The sequence below is a fragment of the Oryx dammah genome, unplaced genomic scaffold, assembly GCF_014754425.2.
Source record: "Oryx dammah isolate SB20612 unplaced genomic scaffold, SCBI_Odam_1.1 HiC_scaffold_5, whole genome shotgun sequence".
NCBI classification, from domain to species: Eukaryota; Metazoa; Chordata; class Mammalia; order Artiodactyla; family Bovidae; genus Oryx; species Oryx dammah.
Window position 1 is genome coordinate 102,460,790 of NW_024070189.1, and position 20,965 is coordinate 102,481,754.

The 20,965-nt window shown below is 55.9% G+C and overlaps 1 protein-coding gene across 14 annotated transcripts in view; it reads left to right on the top strand.

Moving 5' to 3' along the window:
- Window positions 1–20,965, top strand: part of MAST3 (microtubule associated serine/threonine kinase 3) — a 41,493-nt gene that overhangs the window by 17,169 nt on the left and 3,359 nt on the right. For 4 of the 14 annotated variants that reach the window (XM_040241088.1, XM_040241078.1, XM_040241083.1 and 1 more), the window contains 24 exons: window positions 461–549; window positions 634–703; window positions 891–911; window positions 1,421–1,499; window positions 1,961–2,121; window positions 2,303–2,378; window positions 2,684–2,893; window positions 3,005–3,106; window positions 3,382–3,514; window positions 5,029–5,096; window positions 5,505–5,590; window positions 6,368–6,576; window positions 7,259–7,397; window positions 12,182–12,314; window positions 12,462–12,627; window positions 13,464–13,565; window positions 14,253–14,375; window positions 15,462–15,571; window positions 17,415–17,554; window positions 18,077–18,321; window positions 18,769–18,975; window positions 19,460–19,686; window positions 19,919–20,041; window positions 20,808–20,944. In XM_040241088.1, coding sequence (XP_040097022.1) covers window positions 461–549; window positions 634–703; window positions 891–911; window positions 1,421–1,499; window positions 1,961–2,121; window positions 2,303–2,378; window positions 2,684–2,893; window positions 3,005–3,106; window positions 3,382–3,514; window positions 5,029–5,096; window positions 5,505–5,590; window positions 6,368–6,576; window positions 7,259–7,397; window positions 12,182–12,314; window positions 12,462–12,627; window positions 13,464–13,565; window positions 14,253–14,375; window positions 15,462–15,571; window positions 17,415–17,554; window positions 18,077–18,321; window positions 18,769–18,975; window positions 19,460–19,686; window positions 19,919–20,041; window positions 20,808–20,944 — 3,156 coding nt within the window. Of the gene's footprint in view, window positions 1–460; window positions 550–630; window positions 704–890; window positions 912–1,420; window positions 1,500–1,960; window positions 2,122–2,302; window positions 2,379–2,683; window positions 2,894–3,004; window positions 3,107–3,381; window positions 3,515–5,028; window positions 5,097–5,504; window positions 5,591–6,367; window positions 6,577–7,258; window positions 7,398–12,181; window positions 12,315–12,461; window positions 12,628–13,463; window positions 13,566–14,252; window positions 14,376–15,461; window positions 15,572–17,414; window positions 17,555–18,076; window positions 18,322–18,768; window positions 18,976–19,459; window positions 19,687–19,918; window positions 20,042–20,807; window positions 20,945–20,965 lie in introns of all 14 variants that reach the window. The other 10 variants (XM_040241087.1, XM_040241077.1, XM_040241082.1 and 7 more) reach the window with 3 other exon arrangements.

Sequence of the window (20,965 nt, forward strand, 5' to 3'; positions counted from 1 at the left end):
GGGATGAAGGGAGGAAAACACGTGGGCCAAAGTTTGGCAGAACAAGATGCAACTGTGCATGTTGCCGGCTTTAGGGTTTCCAAGGGTCACGTTGGCGTTTTAGGGGGGGTGTCAGGGGAGGGGATTGGCCAGGAGGTTGAAACAGTGGTCCTGGGAAGAGATGCTTAATATGGAGTAGGGGATCTGCCTCAACCCCTCTGTGGGTTCCAGGGTCCTCTTCACCCTCTTGTCTTGTTTGCCAGTGTTCCTGGCAAGGCTCTGGGAGTGGGGTTGTGAACACAGAAGCTGGAGAAGCAGGGCCAGGGGCTCCTGGGCTGAACTCAGGGCCATGGAGTCCATCTGGGGAGCAGAGAGGGCATGGTCATGCCCCCGAAGCTGCCGCCCATGGGCTCCCAGTTGGGCATGTGGTTCTCTGAGCCAGGAGGCCCAGGTCTGACTTTATCCCCACCTCCCCCAATAGCTGCCGCAGCGGGAACCGCAAGAGCCTGGTGGTAGGAACGCCCTCACCCACCCTTTCCCGGCCCCTGTCGCCGCTGTCCATCCCAACAGGTGAGTGGGGGGTGGGCAAGCGGGGAGTGGAGGTGTCCTGTCTCCACTCCCGCTGACTCAGTTTCCCCACCTCCTCCTCAGCAGGCAGCAGCCCCCTGGATAGTCCTCGGAATTTCTCAGCTGCCTCTGCCATCAACTTCCCTTTTGCACGGAGGTGAGTGGTTGCCAGTTTGGGTGGATGGTGGCTGATACCACGGGCAATGGGCCAGGCAGGGGCCTGCTCTTGGTGGCTGGACCTGCCTCCTTATCAGCCTTTTCCCCCTCCCCTGGCCTCTGCCCTGCGGTGGTCCCCACTCTGGCCCCCTCCCCTGGCAAACGCATGCATGTACGACCTCCTACAGCCACAACGCACGCACAGACAGGTAATTTCTAGGAGCCCTTGGGGAGGGGGTGGGGGCGGGGGTGGCATGGCCTGGTCCAGGAATCTCTCACTCACTGAAAGTTATTAATTCACCTAACAAGAGCTGGCAGAGGAGCTGTTGTGTGCCAGGCATTTATTTAAATGCCGCTTACTCAGTCAGCAACGTTTATTGCGTTCCTGCTGGGTGCCATGCCCTCCCCTGGGGGGCTGAGGAATGGGAGGCTGGACTTTGGCCCTCAGGGCATCCTCAGGTTGGTGGGAGTGGCCAGCATGTACCCTAGCAGCTGCAACTCAGAGAGCAGCTTTGATGGCAGCTGGCATCAGGGAGGACTTCCTGGAGAACAAGGAGAAAAACACAGTGGACTTGCTCACCCTGTATTCCTGTTCTTGGCCTTTGCAGAAGGTCCTTCCTCCGGTGGGGCCAGGATCTGCCAGCCATAGTGCCTGCCCTTGGTCCCCAGAAACCGCAGGGGCCATGCCTCCCTTCCAACTTCTCCTTCTCCTCCCCAGGGCCGACGGCAGAAGATGGTCCCTCGCGTCGCTCCCGTCTTCTGGCTATGGAACCAACACGCCCAGCTCCACTGTCTCGGTACCCACAGTCCCGCCTCGGCAGGCAGAGCAGGGAGTGCCAGGTTGGGGGTGGGGGAGACACATCTTTGTTTTGTTTTGTTTTTTAAGGTGTTGAATAGTTGTCTAGTCAGTAAAACATCCTGGCTTCCCCCCTCTGTGCTCCATTTTGAGCGATGTGGGGTTCCCTAAAGGACCCAGCCTTGGCCCGAAGGGCTCCTGTTCGGGTAGACACAGATATCTGCATCCTTGTGCGGTCAGGAAAGGTCTGGTCAGAGGGGGTCTTGGAGTTGCCAAGGAAGCAGCGAGGGTTTCCTGGAGGAAGGGGCATCAAAGCTGGAGTTTTGAAGGATGCACAGGAGAGAGGCAGGAGAGTTACCATGGTGACCGACGGATAGCTGGGCCTTGAGAGTTAGGATAATGCTGGGGTCCTGGCTGTGGAGCTGACCGTGAACGCGTGGCCCTGATACCCCCTCCTGCCAGTCGAGCTCATCCTCTCGGGAGCGCCTCCACCAGCTTCCTTTCCAGCCGACGCCGGACGAACTCTGCTTCCTGTCCAAGCATTTCCGCAGCTCAGACAGTGTGGCTGATGAGGAGGGCGGCCACCGCTCACCTCGCCTCCGTCCCCGCTCCCGCAGCCTCAGGTGGGCCTCCACCTCTGACCCCAGCCCCAGCCCTTCCCTGGGCGCAGCTCCTCCTCCACCTCCGGTCCTGACCCCGCCCAAGCCTGGCCTCTAGCCCTGGGTAGAGCTCAGTCCTGGCTCAGCCACCCTTCCCTGGGCTGTTTTGGGTCCCATGTCTTAAGCCAGTTGTCCCCTCCTTCAGCCCTGGACGCACCACAGGGACCTTCGACAATGAGATCGTAATGATGAATCACGTATACCGGGAGAGATTCCCTAAGGTGGGCAGCACCTGGTGGCTGGACCAGCCCCAGCTCCGCTCTCTGTTGCTGTCCCTCCATGGCGCGCGCTGTCCTCTTGGTTGTGTCCCTCCCCCCATCTCTCCGTTTCTGTTTTTCCCTGTCACTCTGTCTCACGCTGCACCCCCCGCCCCCTCTCGCGTCTGTGCACATCGCTTCTTCCCCTGCGATCCTTGGACCCCATCGACACATCTCTCTCTCCCGCCCCCATCTGCACACATTGCTCCCAGGCCACATCCAAATGACCAGGTCACCCCATCTCCCCCCCGTCCCCCACTTCTGCCCAGGCCACAGCACAGATGGAGGGCCGTCTGCAGGAGTTCCTGGCCGCCTTCTCGCCTGGCGCCCGGCTGGCACTGGCTGACGGCGTCCTGGGTTTCATCCACCACCAAATCATTGAGCTGGCCCGCGACTGCCTGGCCAAGTCTGGAGAGGCACTTGTCACCTCCCGCTACTTCCTGGAGATGCAGGAGAAGCTGGAGCGGCTGCTGCAGGATGTGCGTGGGGGTGGGGTGGTGGGGGGTGTGGGTACAGGGTTTTGGGGTCCCCGGGCAGGGCAGGGCGGGACCAAGGGCTGGTGTATGATGCTACCACCCATCCGCTCCCAGGCCCACGAGCGCTCAGACAGTGAGGAAGTTGGCTTCATCGTCCAGCTCGTCCGGAAGCTGCTGATCATCATTTCGCGGCCAGCAAGGCTCCTCGAGTGTCTGGTGAGTGTCTTGGCACATGGCCGGAAGCAAGGCTCAGACCAGTCCCTCAGCAGTCCTGCTGAGATTAAAAAGTGACAGTGCCCATCATGTAGGGCTTTGTGAGAAACACCAGGGGCCGCCAGACTCGGGAGGGCTTCCCAGAAGGGGGACCAGGAGCTAGGATCCCGGGGACACATCGGAGCCACTGGTAAAATGCTTCAGACGGAGGGAGGCGGGAGTGCAAAGGCCTGAAGGTGGGACCAGGCCGCAGTTGACCAATCCCTCTGCATCCACAGGAGTTTGACCCCGAGGAGTTTTACCATCTGCTGGAGGCTGCCGAGGGCCAGGCCCGAGACGGCCAGGGCATCAAGACTGACCTGCCACAGTACATCATTGGGCAGCTGGGCCTGGCTAAGGATCCGCTCCAGGGTGAGCTGGAGTGGGGGCGGGGCCAAAAGAGGAAACTGGGGTGAGAGTGGGGAGGAGCCAGGGTTCCAGCCTATGCCCATGTGGCTCCAGAGTGCACCACACTGTCCTTCTCCTCTGTTTGGCCCTGTCCTCAGCTGCTTGCAGGGCACATTTTGGGTAAGGTGCTCAGGGTTCCAGGGTAAGGTGGCCACAAGTTGGACCCCGTGACCTGCCAGCTGCCTTGGAGCCTCGGTGTCCTGAAATGCTAAATCGAGTTGGGCCAGGGTGCCAGGGAACCACCGTGAGCAGTGGCATTCACTTGAATTCCAAAGTACTTTCCCAGTTTCTTCTGACTGTGGCCCGTGAAGTGGGACATGGAGGCAGACAGGGCAATCCATGGGCACAGCTGAAACGGCCAGGAACCTCCCCCAAACAGTCAGGACAGGGAAAAAGACATGGTGCTGGGCGAAGCATTGAACTTGAACCTGGCCTGGTCTCAGGGTAGTCAGGGGAGCTCTGGGGAAAGATTATATTCAGACTGGGGCCTGGAGGATGGAGAAGTGACCGGGTGCAGATTTGGAGCAGAGAGGAAGTGAACCAGGCAGGGGAACCGTGAAGGCAGAGGTCGTGAGATGGGTGTGTGTCTGGCCTTTTGGAAGAGCAGTAAGGAAGGGGTGTGGCTGAGGAAGGGGCAACGGGGTCAGCAGGACCCAGCCACAGTGGCCGGCACCCATGGGGACCAGGCTGCCATTGTCCCATTTGAGGTCGCAGAGACTGAGGCTCTATGCTGTTGAGCTGGATTCAGGTCCAGGCGTGCCCAAGGCCAGATCATGCTCAGACTAGCTGTCTGGCTGAGACTGTGCTCCACAGGCGGGGCTGTCGCCGGGGCAGGGCCCCGATGACAGGGGAAACGGGAAGTGGTCAGGCAGACAGGTGGCAGCTGAGGCTGAGTGCAGATCACCAGCCCAGTGCTGCAGGGGGCCCTCTGAGAGCGTGAGGGGCTGCATCCAACCCCAGGCCTCACTCACCCGAGCCTGTGCTGCCCCGTCTCAGCCTTGCTCTGTGACCACGAGACACTGTCTTCATGGTCTCCATCACCATAGATGTTCACCAGCCGCTCACTCTCACTCAAGACTGCCCCTGCTAAACCCCAGCTGAGGCTGGTAACTAAGGGGGCTCCCCCGGGCCCTGCCCTGAGCTGAGGAGCGTGTCAGCCACCACCTAGAGGGCCTGCATCACAGCGGGATATTCACGGCCCCAAGACTTGGAGCCAGGCTTCAAGATAGCCGGAGCAAGCAGAACCTGGGCTTCCCACTGGCCCGTCTAGAAGGTTCCTCAGTCATTGCTCAGTCCAGCCTCCTGGATTTGACCGAAATCTGGACGCAGTAGGGATTCAACAACAGGATCATGGGAGCTGGTCAGGGGAAGCACTATCTCCCCATTCCAAGATGAGCCCTGGAGGCCTCAGGAAGTCTCTGCCTGGTGGAGGGGCCGGGCTCAGAAACCCCATTTGAGGCTTCTCCCACATTTTACAGAGATGGTGCCTCTGAGTCACCTCGATGACAATGGAGGACAACCACCAGCACCAGAGGAGTCCCCTGAGGTGAGACAGCACAGAGCTTTGGCGCCCCCACCTGGCTTGTTCTTTTGATGGTAGACCAGGTGGCCCTGAGAGGGGCTAGGTTTGCCATTTGCTGAGATTTTGGATACAGTAGGTGTTTAATGAATGCCTGTGACTTTGGGGGAAGGTGGGGCAGGTGAGATTGCCCTGCTGGGAAGGTTGAGCAGAGCAGGGTTGGAGGGGCCACTGGAAAGTGGGGTTTTGCAGGCTGTGTAGGAGTTTCCTAGTATGAGGGCATGCATGGCTTCAGCTAAAATCTCAAACTTGGAGGCTGAGTTTGAGAAGTATGTACAGGAGAAGTAGCATTAGGCGCCAGCTGGGACTTGGGGGCAGGAAGAACACAGCCTGCTCTGAGCTGGGGCAGGACCCTGACCCCTGTTGCCCCGCCAGAGTCGTGCCCTGATCGGCCCTTCACGGAGGAAGCCATGTGAGAGCGACTTCGAGACTATCAAACTCATTAGCAATGGGGCCTACGGGTGAGTCCTTGGGTCCCCCGTAGACCCATTTCTCAGATGCCCTTGGGGATAACTGATGCTCACACAGCCCCTGAGTTATGTAGACAGAGAAATAGATCTGCAGAGGGAAGTAAAGGCACAACCCAGCAGGGACATGGCTTGGAAGGGTTCATCCATGATCTTGGTCCTTATTCGCCCCAAGCATAGGGTTCTAGGAGTTTGGGGGCTGAGCAAGCGATGGCAGTAGTGTGCAGCGAGCATTATTTAAATGCCACTTTGACAGATTTGCTTTGGTGGAGGTGGTAGGGGGGAGTCCCTCATAGCATAAGACTGTCATGTGGGGGAGGGCGGAGGGGGGAGTCAGAGACGGGGCTTATGTGTCCAGGCTTAAGTGTCAGCAACGCGGTGGTGAGTCTCTGAATCAGAGAGCTCCATCAGGTGCAAGCAGCTTGGGGTTTTCATAGCCCCAGCATTTACCTTATCTGAGGGTATGCAAAACCAACAAGCTCTAAATGGCTAAAAATCTGCTTATTTGAGTTATAATGAACACAATTTGAGTTTGTGCCAGCGAGGCTTCTGAACTAACGGGTCTCAGTCATCTGTGAAGAAATAAACAACCTAGGAGCCATCTTTGACTCTTTGTATGACGCCAGGGAGTATGGCTTAAACCGTAGGAGTGGCTGCCTGGGTGGAGGGCGCAGGCCAAGGCAAGGCATGTGGGGTTCTGGACCCAGGTCAGGTCCCGGTGCCTGCCGGGGCTTCAGCAGGCCCCACACCCCCGCTGCAACCCCACCCCAGGGCCGTCTACCTGGTGCGGCACCGGGAAACGAGGCAGCGTTTTGCCATCAAGAAGATCAACAAGCAGAACCTGATGCTGCGCAACCAGATCCAGCAGGTCTTCGTGGAGCGCGACATCCTCACCTTCGCCGAGAACCCGTTCGTGGTCAGCATGTTCTGCTCGTTCGAGACCCGGCGCCACTTGTGCATGGTCATGGAGTATGTGGAAGGTGCGGTCACGAGGGCTTGCCTGCCTCCAGCAGTGGGGATCTCACCCCTTATCCAGGAGGCAGTCTCTTCTTTGACCCAGCTAGAGTCTGCTCTAGCTGGGGTCCCAGCCTGCCTTGGTGAGAGGAAGGGCTCACTCGGCAGTGGGGGACTCAGCAGTGGGGTTGGAGATGGGGAAGCCCAAAGACGAGTGTGAAGGCAGAATCCTAGGGGATAGGGTAGGGGTAGGATGGACAGCCTAGGCGGAAGGGACTGGTGGGCAGAAGCTTGGAGGCTAGAATAAAAGCAAGGGAGCGCAGGAGGCGTGGGTTGGAAGGACTAGGATAGTTGGAGGCGAGCTGAGGAGTTGCAGGATCAGGTTTCCAGCTCAGGCAAGAATAGTGTCTTCAGGTAATGGCAGGAACAAGCATGTGCCAAGGTAGCTGCCAGGCAAGGAGAAGGGAGCATGCACTTAGGAGGCCCCAGCTCTGTACAAGGGAAGGGACTGTGCACTTAACAAAGCTGCTGCCCTGCCCAGGGCAGACCAGAAAGTAGGGTCTGCATACCCTCCCGCCCCCACCAGCTCCCACCCCAATTCAGGACAGACTGGGGACACTGTGCCGGAGGTGGGGAGGGCAGGTGGGTACCAGTCTAGGCACAGCTGCAGAACCAAGGGTCTCTGTGAGCGTGTCCACGCTTCCGCAGGTGGCGACTGTGCCACGCTCCTGAAGAACATGGGCCCGCTGCCGGTGGACATGGCCCGCATGTACTTCGCCGAGACGGTGCTGGCACTGGAGTACCTGCACAACTACGGCATCGTTCACCGTGACCTCAAGCCTGACAAGTGAGCCACGGGGACCTCTGGGAGCGGGCTCTCTTGAGTGGGTCTGGGGCTGCTCTGAAGCAGCATTATCTGGATCCCGCCGGCATCATGGGGCCCCAGCGGCGAGCAGATGATAGACGCCTGCGTGTGCAGTGCACTTACGGAGGTGCTCTGGCAAAAGAGGGTGCCCAGACCAGACAGGGGAAAGGCCCATGCACTCGAGCACTGCTACAGTGTAGCAGAAGTGAACTGGACTGTATGAGGCACCAGCTGTACACAAAGAGCCGGGCCATGCACTTTGCAAAACCTCATGTGTGAAGAAGGACTGTGCGTGTCTTGAGCACCTGCTGTGTACTCGTGTAGGGAAGAGAGTCTCAGGCTGTTAATTTTTTTCTAGCATCTTATAAGCATCTATTGAGGGCCAGGTCCTCCGTGAGTGACTGGAAAACACGCATGTGAGTGTGAATAACCCCTCAGGCTTTGTAACCCCTCCATAGTTTTCAAAGCACTCTCCTGCATTAATTGAGAACCTGCTGTGTACAGAGGAAGGGGCTGCTCTTGGATCGAGTACCCTCTGGACATCAGGCGGGACGTGTGAGCTCTCAGGTACTTGCTGTGTGGAGGTGTGAACGTGAGCATCAAGAGTCTGCGTGTTTTAGGACTTACCTTTCCTGGTGGCCCAGGGGTTAAGACATGGCACTTCCAGTGCGGGTTACACAGGTTCATTCCCTGGCTGGGGAACTAAGATCCCACGTGCCGTGCTGCGCGGTGTGGCCTATAATTAGTTAATTAAGAGAGCCTGCATGTTTTCAGGCCATCTTATGTTTTGCAAATGGCTTAGGAAACAAAGCACATGTGTTTGGCACTTGCTGTCTACCTTGGGCCTGTGCTCTCATTTTAAGGAGCCCAGATGGTGGTATAACCGACTCCTCACACGGTGATCACTTTTGAGTTTATAAACCACCTTTTTTTGCCAGTGTGTATTTACTGGTCACCAGCTGCGTAGAGGTGATCAGAGCACCTCTGCTTAGTAAATGTGTTATTAAGCAAGGACTGCGGAGAAAGCAGTGGCACCCCGCTCCAGTACTCTTGCCTGGAAAATCCCATGGACAGAGGAGCCTGGTGGGCTGCAGTCCATGGGGTCGTGAAGAGTCGGACATGACTGAGCGACTTCACTTTCACTTTTCACTTTCATGCATTGCAGAAGGAAATGGCAACCCACTCCAGTTTTCTAGAGAATCCCAGGGATGGGGGAGCCTGGTAGGCTGCCGTCTGTGGGGTCGCACAGAGTCGGACATGACTGAAGTGACTTAGCAGTAGCAGCAGCAAGCAAGGACTGTGTGTCAGGCCCTGAACACTGCAACTGTCTTTTTATATGAAGTTTTTATGTTGAGGTCAGCAAGGGATGAACACCTGCTGTATACTGGGGACAGGGGTCCTTTTCTCCAATGAAGGTACTTGCCGTGTGGAGTTATGAATCTGAGTCTTAAGAGCCCTGCCTGTTTTCAGGGCATCTTGTAGTTTGCCAGAGGCTTAGAACAGTCCCCAGCCTTTGTGGCACCAGGGACCCATTTCATGGAAAATAATTTTCCCACGGACCAGGGTGGCACGGAATGGTTCCAGGATGATTCCAGTGCATTATATATATTGTGCACTTTATTGCTATTATTACATCAGTTCCACCTCAGATCATCAGGCATTAGGTACCGGAGGTTGGGGACCCCTGACTTAGGAAACAAGCAAACACTGTAGTTGGCACCTGTTGTATACCTGGGCCTCCATGCTCCATGTTCTCTGGCTGCTTGCTTTGTGCCCATCAGACCTCTTTGCGTTCATCCTGGACTGGGGTCTTCCCAGTGTTCCCGAGGCAGGACTGGCCCCTCCCATGCTCACGGCCCTCATCTGCAACACGGGATGGGAAGGGGTCCAGCCAGCCCCAGAGGGTTCAGGGAGGGATTCAGTTCAGTTCAGTTCAGTCGCTCAGTCGTGTCCAACTCTTTGCGACCCCATGAATCGCAGCACGCCAGGCCTCCCTGTCCATCACCAACTCCCGGAGTTCACTCAGATTCATGTCCATCGAGTCAGTGATGCCATCCAGCCATCTCATCCTCTGTCGTCCCCTTCTCCTCCTGCCCCCAATCCCTCCAGGCCCCCACAATTGGTTCTGGAGAAAAATAATTTTTCCTTTGCAGTTCAGAAAATTTCAGGTATACCCCAAGTCAAGAGAAGGTGCATTCATTTGCTAGGGCAGCCCTAACTGAGGGCTTAAACAACAAGAAATTCATTCTCGGGACTTCCCTGGCTGTCCAGTGGTTAAGACTCTGCACTCCCGCTACAGTGGGCGTGGGTTTGATCCCCCGTCAGTGAACTGAGATCCCACATGCCGCACAGTGTGGCCAAAAATGAATTAACTCATTTAATTTTTTTTTTTTTTTTTAAGAAATTTATTCTCTCAGTTCTGGAGGCTAGAAGTTCAAGATCAAAGGGTTGGCTCCCTTCAAAGGTACCAGGGAAGGATGTACTCCAGGCTTCTCTCCTGGCTTCTGGCAGTTCCTAGGCTGTGGAGACATAATTCTAACCTTCGCGTGGTGTCCCCCACCGTGTGCAAGTCTGTGTCTAAATCCCCGCTTTTTATAAGGACTCCAGTCCTGCTGGATTAGTGCTCACCTGGTGGCACAGAGGGCAAAGAATCTGCTTGCAATGCAAGAGCCCCAGGAGACGCAGGTTCGATCCCTGGGTCAGGAAGATCCCCTGGAGGAGGGCATGGCAACCCACTCCAGTATTCTTGCCTGGAGAATCCCTGTGGACAGAGAAGCTTGGCGGGCTAAGTCCATAGGGTCGCAAAGAGTTGGACACAGCTGAGCGACTAAGCCCAGCATAGCACAGCCGCTAGCTATGTACTCCAGAGTGACCTCACCTTAACTAATGACATTTGCAGTGACCCCGTCCCCAGATAAGGTCACATCATAGTTCCTGGGGGTTAGGAGCTCAGCGTGTGAAGTTGGATACACGGTTCAGTCCATAACGGAAGAGGGGTATAGCGTCCCACCCCCACAGCTCCCAACGTTCATCCAGTCCCGTTTCCTCCCAGGCCACTCAGTCCTCCCCACTGAGTTGAAGCAAATTCCAGGCATTTCTCATTTTCTCTGTGAAAAGGAAACAAATTTTTAAATACCACATATAGTCAACATTCAAGAAATGAACTTTTTAAAAAAGATTTACTTATTTGTTATTTTATTTATTTGTTTGGCTGCACCAGGTCTTAGTTGCAGTTTCTGGGATCTAGTTCCTTTAGCAGGGATCGAACCCGGGCACCTTGCATTGGGAGCGTGGAGTCTTAGCCACCCGACCACCAGGGCAGTCCCAGGAAATGAACGTTTTTGAGGCAGGGACATGCCCATAGGCGCACAGGAAACGTTCGTTTGTCTTAGCAGAGGATGGCCAAAGGCCTGCTCTGAGGCCTTGGTTTTTGGAGGGAGTTGGCTTAGCTGGTAGCTACACCGAAGTGTTTCTTCCACAGCTGGTATACACAGTAGTTGCTTAAGAAGCATCATTTAAAAAAACGAACAAAAACCAGCAGAGGCACGGAGTGGGCACACAGAATTGTTTCTTTCTAGAGTTGAGGTACGCAGTGGGTGTCAAATAAATGACTCCTGAGACAACTTGGATATAGACAGTGAATTCTCCAGAAATGTATTTCTTTATTTTAAAATGATTTTATTTATTTACTTATTTTTGGCTGTGCTGGATCTTGGTTGCTCCGTGGGCTTTGCTGTAGTTGCGACGAGCAGAGGCTCCCCTCTAGCTGTGGTGCTCAAGCTTCCTGTAGCAGCTCCTCTTGTTGCAGAGCACAGGTTCTAGGGCTCACGGGCTTCCTTCAGTAGCTGCGGTTCCCGGGCTCTAGACCACAGGCTCAATAGCTGTGGCATCTGGGGTTAGTTGTTCCATGTCATGTCGGATCTTCCTGGACCAGGGATCAAACCTGTGTCTCCCGCACTGGCAGGCAGATTCTTTACCACTGAGCCACCAGGGAAGTCCCTATTTATTTATTTCTCATCTTATGTATTCATTTTTGGTTGTACCAGGTGGTATGCGCAATCTCAGCACCCAGACCAAGGATTGAACCCATGCCCTCTGCCCTGGGAACACAGAGTTTTAACCACTGGGCCACTGGGGAAGTCCTGCAGATATTTACTTTTAAATGGGCAGGTGTACCCAGGAGGTGCATGAAAACGTGACTTTATAAATCTGATACATCGGATTTTTATCACTTAAAATATTTATATATTTAAACTTGCAAGAGAACAGGAACAGAAGCGTATAGGTGTGTGAGTTTTAAACAACTGGTGCACCCATGAGGGGCACAAATATTTCTGTACATAGCAGGTGCTAAAGACATGTTCACTTCACAGTAGGTGCTTGCACAGTATTTAGTTTGTTAAAAATAATGGCTGTAGGTACAAAAATACGCTGTAGCTCTCCTGCTAGGAGGTGTTCAGGAAACATTTCAATGCCCAGTGGGGAAATGCCATGATTCTCAGGAACTTAATTTTTGCACAGCAAAGTATACAGTAGGTGCTCAACAGTAATACCCGATGCACCCAGAAGGGGCACAGAGATGTTTGCTAAACTTGTAATGTTCCCCAAGAACCTCTGTTTCTTTCAGTAATGTAATCAGGCATAGGACGTGCGTTCCGATCCGTGGTAGGGTTGGGCCACCTTGTATGGGACGAAGTTCATGATGGGGGGCGGCAGGAGCAGCCAAGTACCCCCCAGCCCTGAGTGCCCCACCCACCTGCCCACAGCCTGCTCATCACCTCGCTTGGCCACATCAAGCTCACTGACTTCGGCCTGTCTAAGATTGGGCTCATGAGTATGGCCACCAACCTCTATGAAGGCCACATCGAGAAGGACACCCGGGAGTTCGTGGACAAGCAGGTGGGCAGCCTCCCCCTGCCCAAAGCCCAGCCCCGGGCTGTGGGGAGACTGCAGCAGAAGGGCGCATAGAAGCCCTTCCCGTGATCTCCCTACCCTTCCTTCCCCGGCTGGGAGCCGTCCTCAGTTTCCCTGTCCCACCCGGCCCAGGTATGCGGGACGCCTGAGTACATCGCCCCCGAGGTGATCTTCCGCCAGGGCTACGGGAAGCCGGTGGACTGGTGGGCCATGGGCGTCGTCCTCTATGAATTCCTGGTGGGCTGTGTGCCCTTCTTCGGCGATACCCCCGAGGAACTCTTTGGCCAGGTGGTCAGTGGTGCGTTCCCCACCCCCATGGCCCAGGTTTCATCCCTGTGTCGGGGAGGGATGGATCCCCATGTGTGGATGGATTGGGCACCTTTGGCATGCCAGGCCCTGGCTGAGCACTGGAGATACAGCCGAGGGCAAGATGGACAGGAAGGGAGATAAATAAGCAAGCTATGGAGGGACTTTTCTTGTGGTCCAGTGATTAAGACTCCACCTTCCTGTGCGGGGCTAGGGGTGGGAGGTTCAGTGCCTCTCGGGGAACCAAGATCCCAAATGCCTCCCCTGGTGTGTCCAAAAAAAAAAAACTGTAGAACAATCAGAGACAAAAATGCAGAGGAAGAAAAGAAGCAGGAAGAAGGGAGGGTGTGGGGTGGCAGGTGTGGAGTGGTTAGTCGCTCAGTTACGCCTGACTCTTTTGCAACCCTATGGATTGTAGGAGCCCAGATGGGCTCCTCTGTCCATGGGATTTTCCCAGGCAAGAATACTGGAGTAGGTTGCCGTTTCTTCTTCCAGGGGCTCTTCCCAGCCCAGGGATTGAACCTAAGTCTCCTGGGTCTCCTGCATGGCAGTGCGGGGAAGCCCCAGGTGTGGGGTAGAGGAGCTATATTAAAGAGTCACAGAGAATGACACTGGGGTGACATGTGGGCAGAGTTTTAAAGGAGCAAGAGATGGAGGAAAGGAAGGTGCTCAAGGCAGAGAGCGTGGCCAGAGCAAAGGCTGTGAGGGACCAAAGCTGGAATGCTGAAGGAGCAGAGCAGGCTGATGGCTTGGAGTGCAGAAAGCAGAAGGGCTAGGAGATGCTAGGAAGCTCTAGCCCGGCTTCTTCACTCCCTCCTCTCACTTCAGACGAGATCATATGGCCGGAGGGAGAGGAGGCCCTCCCAGCCGATGCCCAGGACCTCATCACCAGGCTGCTCCGACAGAGCCCACTGGACCGCCTGGGCACTGGTATGTTGGTGTGGGTGGGCTGGAGGCTGGAGTAAGCATGAGCTCTATTTGAGAGGCTGCATAGAGGAAGGGGACTTGAAGCTGGGTTTTTAAAGGATGTGTATGAGCTCACTAGGAAATTGCATAAGACTTTGAAAGCAGCTGGGTCTAGTGCAGACACGGGGCACTGAGGCTGTGTATGGGAGCCCTCCAGGTCACCGTGGGCTGTGTCCTAAGGTCCCTAAGGACCAGCGCAGTGGATCCCACTGTTCAAGTTTCCCCAGCCACCAAAATGGTGATAAAAGGATTGTTTAATACTGATGCAGCCACCCAGGAAGTGGCCACTACAGGTCACTTTCAGGATGAAACTTGGCCACTGGAGAGGACCACAAGGGCTGAAGTTGGGGAACAGGATACATTTGTGCAGTCAGCTCTGCTCGTTGGGGTAGAAACATGTGGAAAGGGGCCCCGGAAGGAATCTCTCCTGAGGTCCTGGGGTTTCTCCGGGTGTTGGGATCTCAGAATCCAGCCGAGGAAAGATCAGGGCCTAGGTTCTAGCGCTACCTTGGTTCCTCTCTGGGCTCTTAAATGACAGCTATTTTCCCTTCCCATCTTTGTGGTTCTGCGCTAGCCAAGTTTGGGTTCATAACTGGCCCGGGGGGTTGTGGGGGGTGGGGCCCAGCAGGGCTCAGCCGGCCTCGTCTGCAGGAGGCACCCACGAGGTGAAGCAGCACCCCTTCTTCTGGACGCTGGACTGGACCGGGCTTCTGCGACACAAGGCCGAGTTCGTGCCGCAGCTGGAAGCGGAGGATGACACCAGCTACTTCGACAGTAAGTGGGGGCCCAGGAGACGGGCTGTGCTGTCCCGCACTCTCCTAGGGCGGCAAGGGGTCTCTGCCAGGGTCCCCATCCCAGCTTGGCGCCTCACCCTGGGCCTGGAGCTTCTGACTTCCTGAGCTTTACAGGACTCTGGGCATGTGTGTGCTGGCTGCCCCACTCCCCACCCCCACCCCCACACCCCTCTACTAGGATTTCCTTTGCATCTGAGCTCAGGTACTGCAGCACCCCCTCGGGTTGCGGGAGGGGACACCAAGCTACTTAGGGTGGCAGACCCTTTTCTGGGATCCCCCATCAGGTTCAGCCTCCTGAATCTCAGCCCTGACCAGGCATGGAACCTTGCCTGTCACACAGGAGGGTGGGCTGCCCCACTCAGCTTGGGTGGAGGTGCTCCCCTCAAGCACTTCAGATGGGCTCAGACAAATCTCCCTCTCCCTACGTGGGACTCTGGCCAGTCCCAGAGTAAATGCCCTTGGCTTCCAGCGCCTCCCCCAGAACTGGATGTGTCACCTTGAGCATGGCAGAGGTCCTCTGTTTCCTTTTCTGTAAAATGAGGAACATCCTTTATGTTTGAGCTGTGCAGTGTTACCCAGCTCTAGGGGACCCATCTCAAGGTCCAGGAATTCCCTGGAGACCCAGGAATTCCCATCCAGGGCCCCACAACTTTTAGGGACACACCTGGGATTTATTCCCAGACACTAAATCTGCTGGGGCTTCCCTGGTGGCTCACGGGTAGAAAATCCGCCTGCCAGTTCAGGAGACGTGGGTTTGATCCCTGGGTCGGGAAGATCCCCTGGAGGAGGGCACACAAACCCGCTCCAGTATTCTTGCCTGGGAAATCCCATGGACAGAACAGCCTGGCAGGCTACAGTCCATGGGCTCGCAAAGAGTCGGACATGAATGAGCAACCAAACAGCAGCTAAATCTGCCACCCAAGCCTCCTCTGTCCTTGAACGTATCAGGCATAGTCCCACCTCGGCACCTGTGCTCTGACAGTGTCTCCCCACCGGGGAGCCCTCCCCACATCACCCCTGTGTCTGCCTCCGGGCATCAGGTGGGCGACGCCTTCCCTTCCTGCAGCCCGCTCGGAACGTTACCGCCACCTGGGCTCTGAAGATGATGAGACCAATGATGAGGAGTCGTCCACAGAGATCCCCCAGTTCTCGTCTTGTTCCCACCGCTTCAGCAAGGTGAGCCTGCGACCCTGGGTGTAGCTGGCACTCAGGAAACAGGGCAGGATGTTTGTTTGGGGTTGTCTTGTTTCTTTTGGCTGTGTCAGGCCTTAGCTGCGGCGTGTGGAATATTCACTGCAACCTGTGGGCTTCATCCCTAGTTGAGGCGCACGGGCTCAGCAGCTCACGGGCTTAGTTGCCCTGAGGCATATGGAAGCTTAGTTCCCCGTCTTGGGAATCAGACCTGTGCCCCCTGCATTGCAAGTTGGATTCTTAACCACTGGACCATCATGGGAGTCCCTGTTTGCGTTTTGGGTTTTTTTTAATTTTTGTTTCCATTGTAGTGAAATACATATAACATAAAATATACTATTTTAACTTTTTTAAACTGTACAATCCAGTGAGATTTAGGACATTCACAGTGTTGCGCAACCATCACAACATTTATCTGGTTCCAGAACATTCCCATCATGCCCAAAGAGCAACTCTGTACCTGTCTGCAGTCACTCCGTATCTCCCCTCCTGTCTCCCCCTCCCTCACCCCCAACAACCAGCAATCTGCTTTCTGTTTCTATGCATTTGCCTGTTCTGGACATATCACATACATGATAAATGTATGGGACATATATCATGTGTCACCCAGTCCAGCGTCCAGAAGAAGGGGTGCTGCTTCACCTCGTGGGTGCCTCCTGCAGACGAGGCTGGCTGAGCCCTGCTGATCCCCACCCCCCACGACCCCCTGGGCCAATTATGAGCCCAAACTTGGCCAGCGCAGAACCACAGAGATGGGAGGGGAAAACCAGCCCAGAGGGGAACCAAGCTAGGGCTAGAACCTAGGCCCCGGTCTCCCCTCATCTGGATTCTGAGATTCCCAACACTCGGAGAAACCCCAGGACCTCAGGAGAGATTCCTTCCGGGGCCCCTTTCCATGTTTCTCCTCCATATACTCTGTGGGCTTTTGTGTCTGGCTGCTGCTGCTGCTTTTTTAAAATATTTATTTATTTGGCTGTGTGGGCTCTTAGTTGCAGTGCATGGGATCTAGTTCCCTGATGAGGGATCAAATCCTGGCCCCCTGCATTGGGAGCTCAGAGTCTTAGCCACTGGACCACCAGCCAAGTCCCTGGCTGTTTGTTTGTTTTTTTTTTTGGCTTCCCTGCATGGCTTGTAGGATCTTAGATCTCTGACCAGGGACTGAACCCAGCAGCAATGAGAGCTCGGAGTCCTAACTACTGAATCACTAGGGAATTCCCTGTTTCTGGCTCCTTAAGATGGATCTACGTGATGGCGTGTCCGTGCTTCACTCCTTGTTGTGGCTGAGTAATATTCCACTGTGTGACTGGACCACTGTTTTGTTTATCCACTCATCAGTTGATGAACCATTTTGGTTTTTTCCACTTTGGGGCAATTGTGGATAGACCTGCTATGCTGGGTGTTATGAGCTTCACTTAAGTTCCTTCCTTTGTTTATAATTGGATCAAAAAACCTGCACGGGGACTTCCCTGGCGGCCCAGTGGTCAAGACTCCAAGCTTCCACGGCAGGGGGCCTGGGTTCAGTTCCTGGTGGGGGAACTAAGAGCCTGCACGCCGCGCAGCATGACCAAAAACCCCCCCAAAACCTGCACTGCTCATGGGCCTGGGCCCCACGGGCGGGAAACTTCAGCTGTGGCCCCTTGGTAACCAAGCCTGTCAGAGCCTCAGTCTCTCCATCTGTACAGTAGGCTAAAGACACTGTGTCTTTAAAGAAGTGGTGAGAAAGGATTTGAGGAAATGACTCAGAAGCGTCGGGCATGTAGGAAGCACTCAACTAAGCCATCCCCCAGGGATGCGGTTGTTGTGACTGTTATTTTTAATTGCTTCCCAGGTCTACAGCAGTTCTGAGTTCCTGGCCGCCCAGCCCACCCCAACCTTCGCTGAACGGAGCTTCAGTGAGGACCGGGAGGAAGGGTGGGAGCGCAGCAACGAGGGGGACTATGGGCGCCGGCTGAGCACCACGGAGGTCCGGTAGGTGGGCTGGGGAGTGGAGCCTGCTGGGAGGTGGAGCCACCAAGCCTAACATTGGAAAGAGCTGCCCAGTGGCCCAGTAGAAAAGGGTCAAACATATTGGCCAGCCTATCAGACCCCTGCCAGCCTGGCCTCTATTATCACTCCCTTTGGATTTGCATTCCTAACCATACTGAAGGTAAAAGCAGCCATGCACCATGATGCTTCTAGGCTACTGCTTGCTTCCTCTGCCCAGAATGCCCTTTGCTCATGCTCACAAAGTCTTGTTCATCTGTCAAAGTCCAGACTCAACACAAATAATCAGTGTCTGCTTGAGGAGGGGCATTGGAAGCTGAGTTTTAAAAGATGACTAGGAGTTCTCTGGGCAGTCACAGAGGATGGAGCCGGCACAGGGCGCTCACTTTGTCTTTACAGATTATCTCTGACTCTAGGCTGAGGGTTAAGATGCAGCCACTAGAGGAGACTGGGTGCTCTGGGGTGAGGACACCGGGCAAGTGTGACACAGGCTGTTCCCCACTACAGGCTGAGATCCTGCACATCTTCTGGTTCATCTTGCCACTCATCCTCCTCCCAGCCTGAGCGGGGCCCTAGCCCATCTCTCCTGAACACCATCAGCCTGGACACGATGCCCAAGTTTGCCTTCTCATCAGAGGATGAGGGAGCTGGCCCTGGTCCTGTGGGCCCCAAAAGGCCCATCTTCATTCTGGGGGAGCCCGATGCTCCCCCAGAAGCCACCCCAGTGACACCCAAGCCCTCCAGCCTCTCTGGTAGGTAGAATCCAGGATGGGAGCGATAGTCTTATGGCCAATTTCCCACAGGAGGGACTATTTACTATGGGTTTTGAAGGATAAGTAGGAGTTCTCTAGAGAGAACGTTCACTTGAAAGGCCTCAGTCTAGGGATGATACCCTCACCTTCAGTGGATCAGGACAGGAGAGAGGAATCGAACTGGGGAGCTCTGAGAGTGGGAGTAGGGATCTAACTGGAATGGGGGGAAAGCTTCGTGAAGGAGGGGACCTGAAGAATGGAGCTTCCCAAGGAGAGCAGTGCAGGAAGGGTGTGCAAGAAAAGCGAACGGCCTGTGTAACAGCCAGGAGACTGGACTGTGTGCATGCCGACCAGGAAGGAAGGGGCTTTGCCTTCTGAGGGCAGAAGGGCCACATGGTAAGCTGGAGGGCGGGGCAGACTAACCCCCGACCGTGTTGTCCCTCACAGCTGACACCGCCGCCCTCAGCCATGCACGCCTACGAAGCAACAGCACCGGTGCACGACACTCCACGCCACGGGCCCTGGATGCTGGCCGGGGCCGCCGCCTCGGGAGCCAGAGAGACTCTGCCCCGGAGAAATCCAGGACCTCCCCCAGCGGAGGCCGCGTGCCCAAGTCAGCCTCGGTGTCCGCCCTGTCACTCATCATCACAGCAGGTAACGCCCATGGCCCAGCCTTGTCTTGGCGTGCCTGCCCACGTCCATTTTTAACCACAGGGTGGAGGCAGTTTTGGCCAGTGGTAGCTGGCAGGGGTCCTTCCAGGTGATGTGGGGGCTGCTATTTACGGAGCCCAGGAGAGGGGAAGCAGCATGGGGAGGGGACTGGCATTCTTGGCAGTGGGCGCTGCATGTGCCAAGACTCGAAGGGGAGGGAGAGGTGTCTGGGGGCATTGAAGCAGCAGCGAAGCAGCCAGAGTGATCAGTATGGGAACTTCCCTGGTGGTCCAGTGATTAAGACTCTGTGCTCCCACTAGAGGGGGCATGGTTCGATCCCTGATCAGGGAACTAAGATCCTACAGGCCATGTGGTGTGGTCAAAAAACAAAAACATTAAACAGCCATCAGTGTGCAGGAGAAGGGGAAGGTGCCTTGTGAGGGGCCCCGCAAGGCAGTGACCCCCTCCCTAAACTTTGTCCCTGCAGATGATGGCAGCGGTGGCCCCCTCATGAGCCCCCTGTCCCCACGCTCACTGTCCTCTAACCCATCGTCCCGCGACTCCTCTCCAAGCCGAGACCCTTCCCCTGTGTGTGGCAGCCTGCGGCCCCCCATCGTCATCCACAGCTCAGGCAAGAAGTACGGCTTCAACCTGCGGGCAATCCGTGTCTACATGGGCGACAGTGACGTCTATGCTGTGCACCACGTGGTGTGGGTAAGTTGGCCCCAGGATGGGCAGGAACAGCCAGACCTGGTTGGAGTCTGGCCCTGCCCTGGTGCGGGGCTTTCCCTGCAGAGCTGCGTTTGTTAGTCTGGGAAAGCTGGCAAACCAGGCAGAGTGGAAGCATCAGCTTGCTGGGGGGCCCGAGGCTGACTCAGCTGGGCTGGGGTCTCTGTCTGTGGGGCCCAGACCACTGACCGCCTGCCCCCCGCTACCCCCACCCCAGAGTGTGGAGGAAGGAAGCCCTGCCCAGGAGGCGGGCCTGCGAGCTGGGGACCTGATCACCCACATCAATGGGGAGTCCGTCCTGGGACTGGTGCACATGGATGTCGTGGAGCTGTTGCTGAAGGTGCAGCCGTCTCCCCCCAACTCCCCCTACCCACCCCGGCCTACCCACAGGGCTCTGAGCCCCGACCCTTGGTCCATCCTCAGAGTAGCCTGATCTCCCCACCCTGCTGCTGTAACCCCCGTCCCCTCTGCTTTGTCTCAGCTGCCTATTCTGTGTGGTTCTCCCCCTCCAACCACAGCATTCCACTTGGGCCCTGCATTCCTCCTCCCCTCTGCTTCTTTCTTCTCTTTTTCTTCCTTCTTTTTCATTTTTTTGGCCAAGTGGCATGCGGGACCTTAGTTCCCTGAACAGGGATCAAACCCCATACCCCCTGCAGTGGAATTGCCAGTCCTAATCACTGGACAGCCAGGAAAGTCCCAGCTTCCTTCTTTAGCCCCCTTATATCACCCCTCATAGCCACTCCTCCAGGAAGCCCCCTGGGGGCTCCACTCCTGACCTTCCCTCTGGTCTACCTTGACCCTGTGGGGGTGGTATCTGTGCCATCTTTGCCTCCTGCCTCCTTGAGGGCTGAGGCCTGGGAGAGGAAAGGTGGGCACAAGTGAGGAGGCACGCCGCTGGTTGGATAGCTCCTGGGACCAGTGGGTGAGTCGATGGCTCATTGGATGGATGGACAGATGGCACATATCCATCTTTGGCCCAGTGAGTGGGGAGGTCATTAGTTGTGAAATGGGTAGTTAGGATCCAGGGCTTTTGATGGACGAGTAGGTGGGTAGAGGGCTCACTGGCTAGGAGGCACACTGGCGACCCCTCGCCATCCTTCCTGCAGAGTGGCAACAAGATTGCCCTTCGGACCACAGCCCTGGAGAACACGTCCATCAAGGTGGGCCCCGCGCGGAAGAACGTGACCAAGGGCCGCATGGCGCGCAGGAGCAAGCGGAGCCGAAGGCGAGAGACACAGGACCGGTGAGCAGTGGGCCGGCCCCC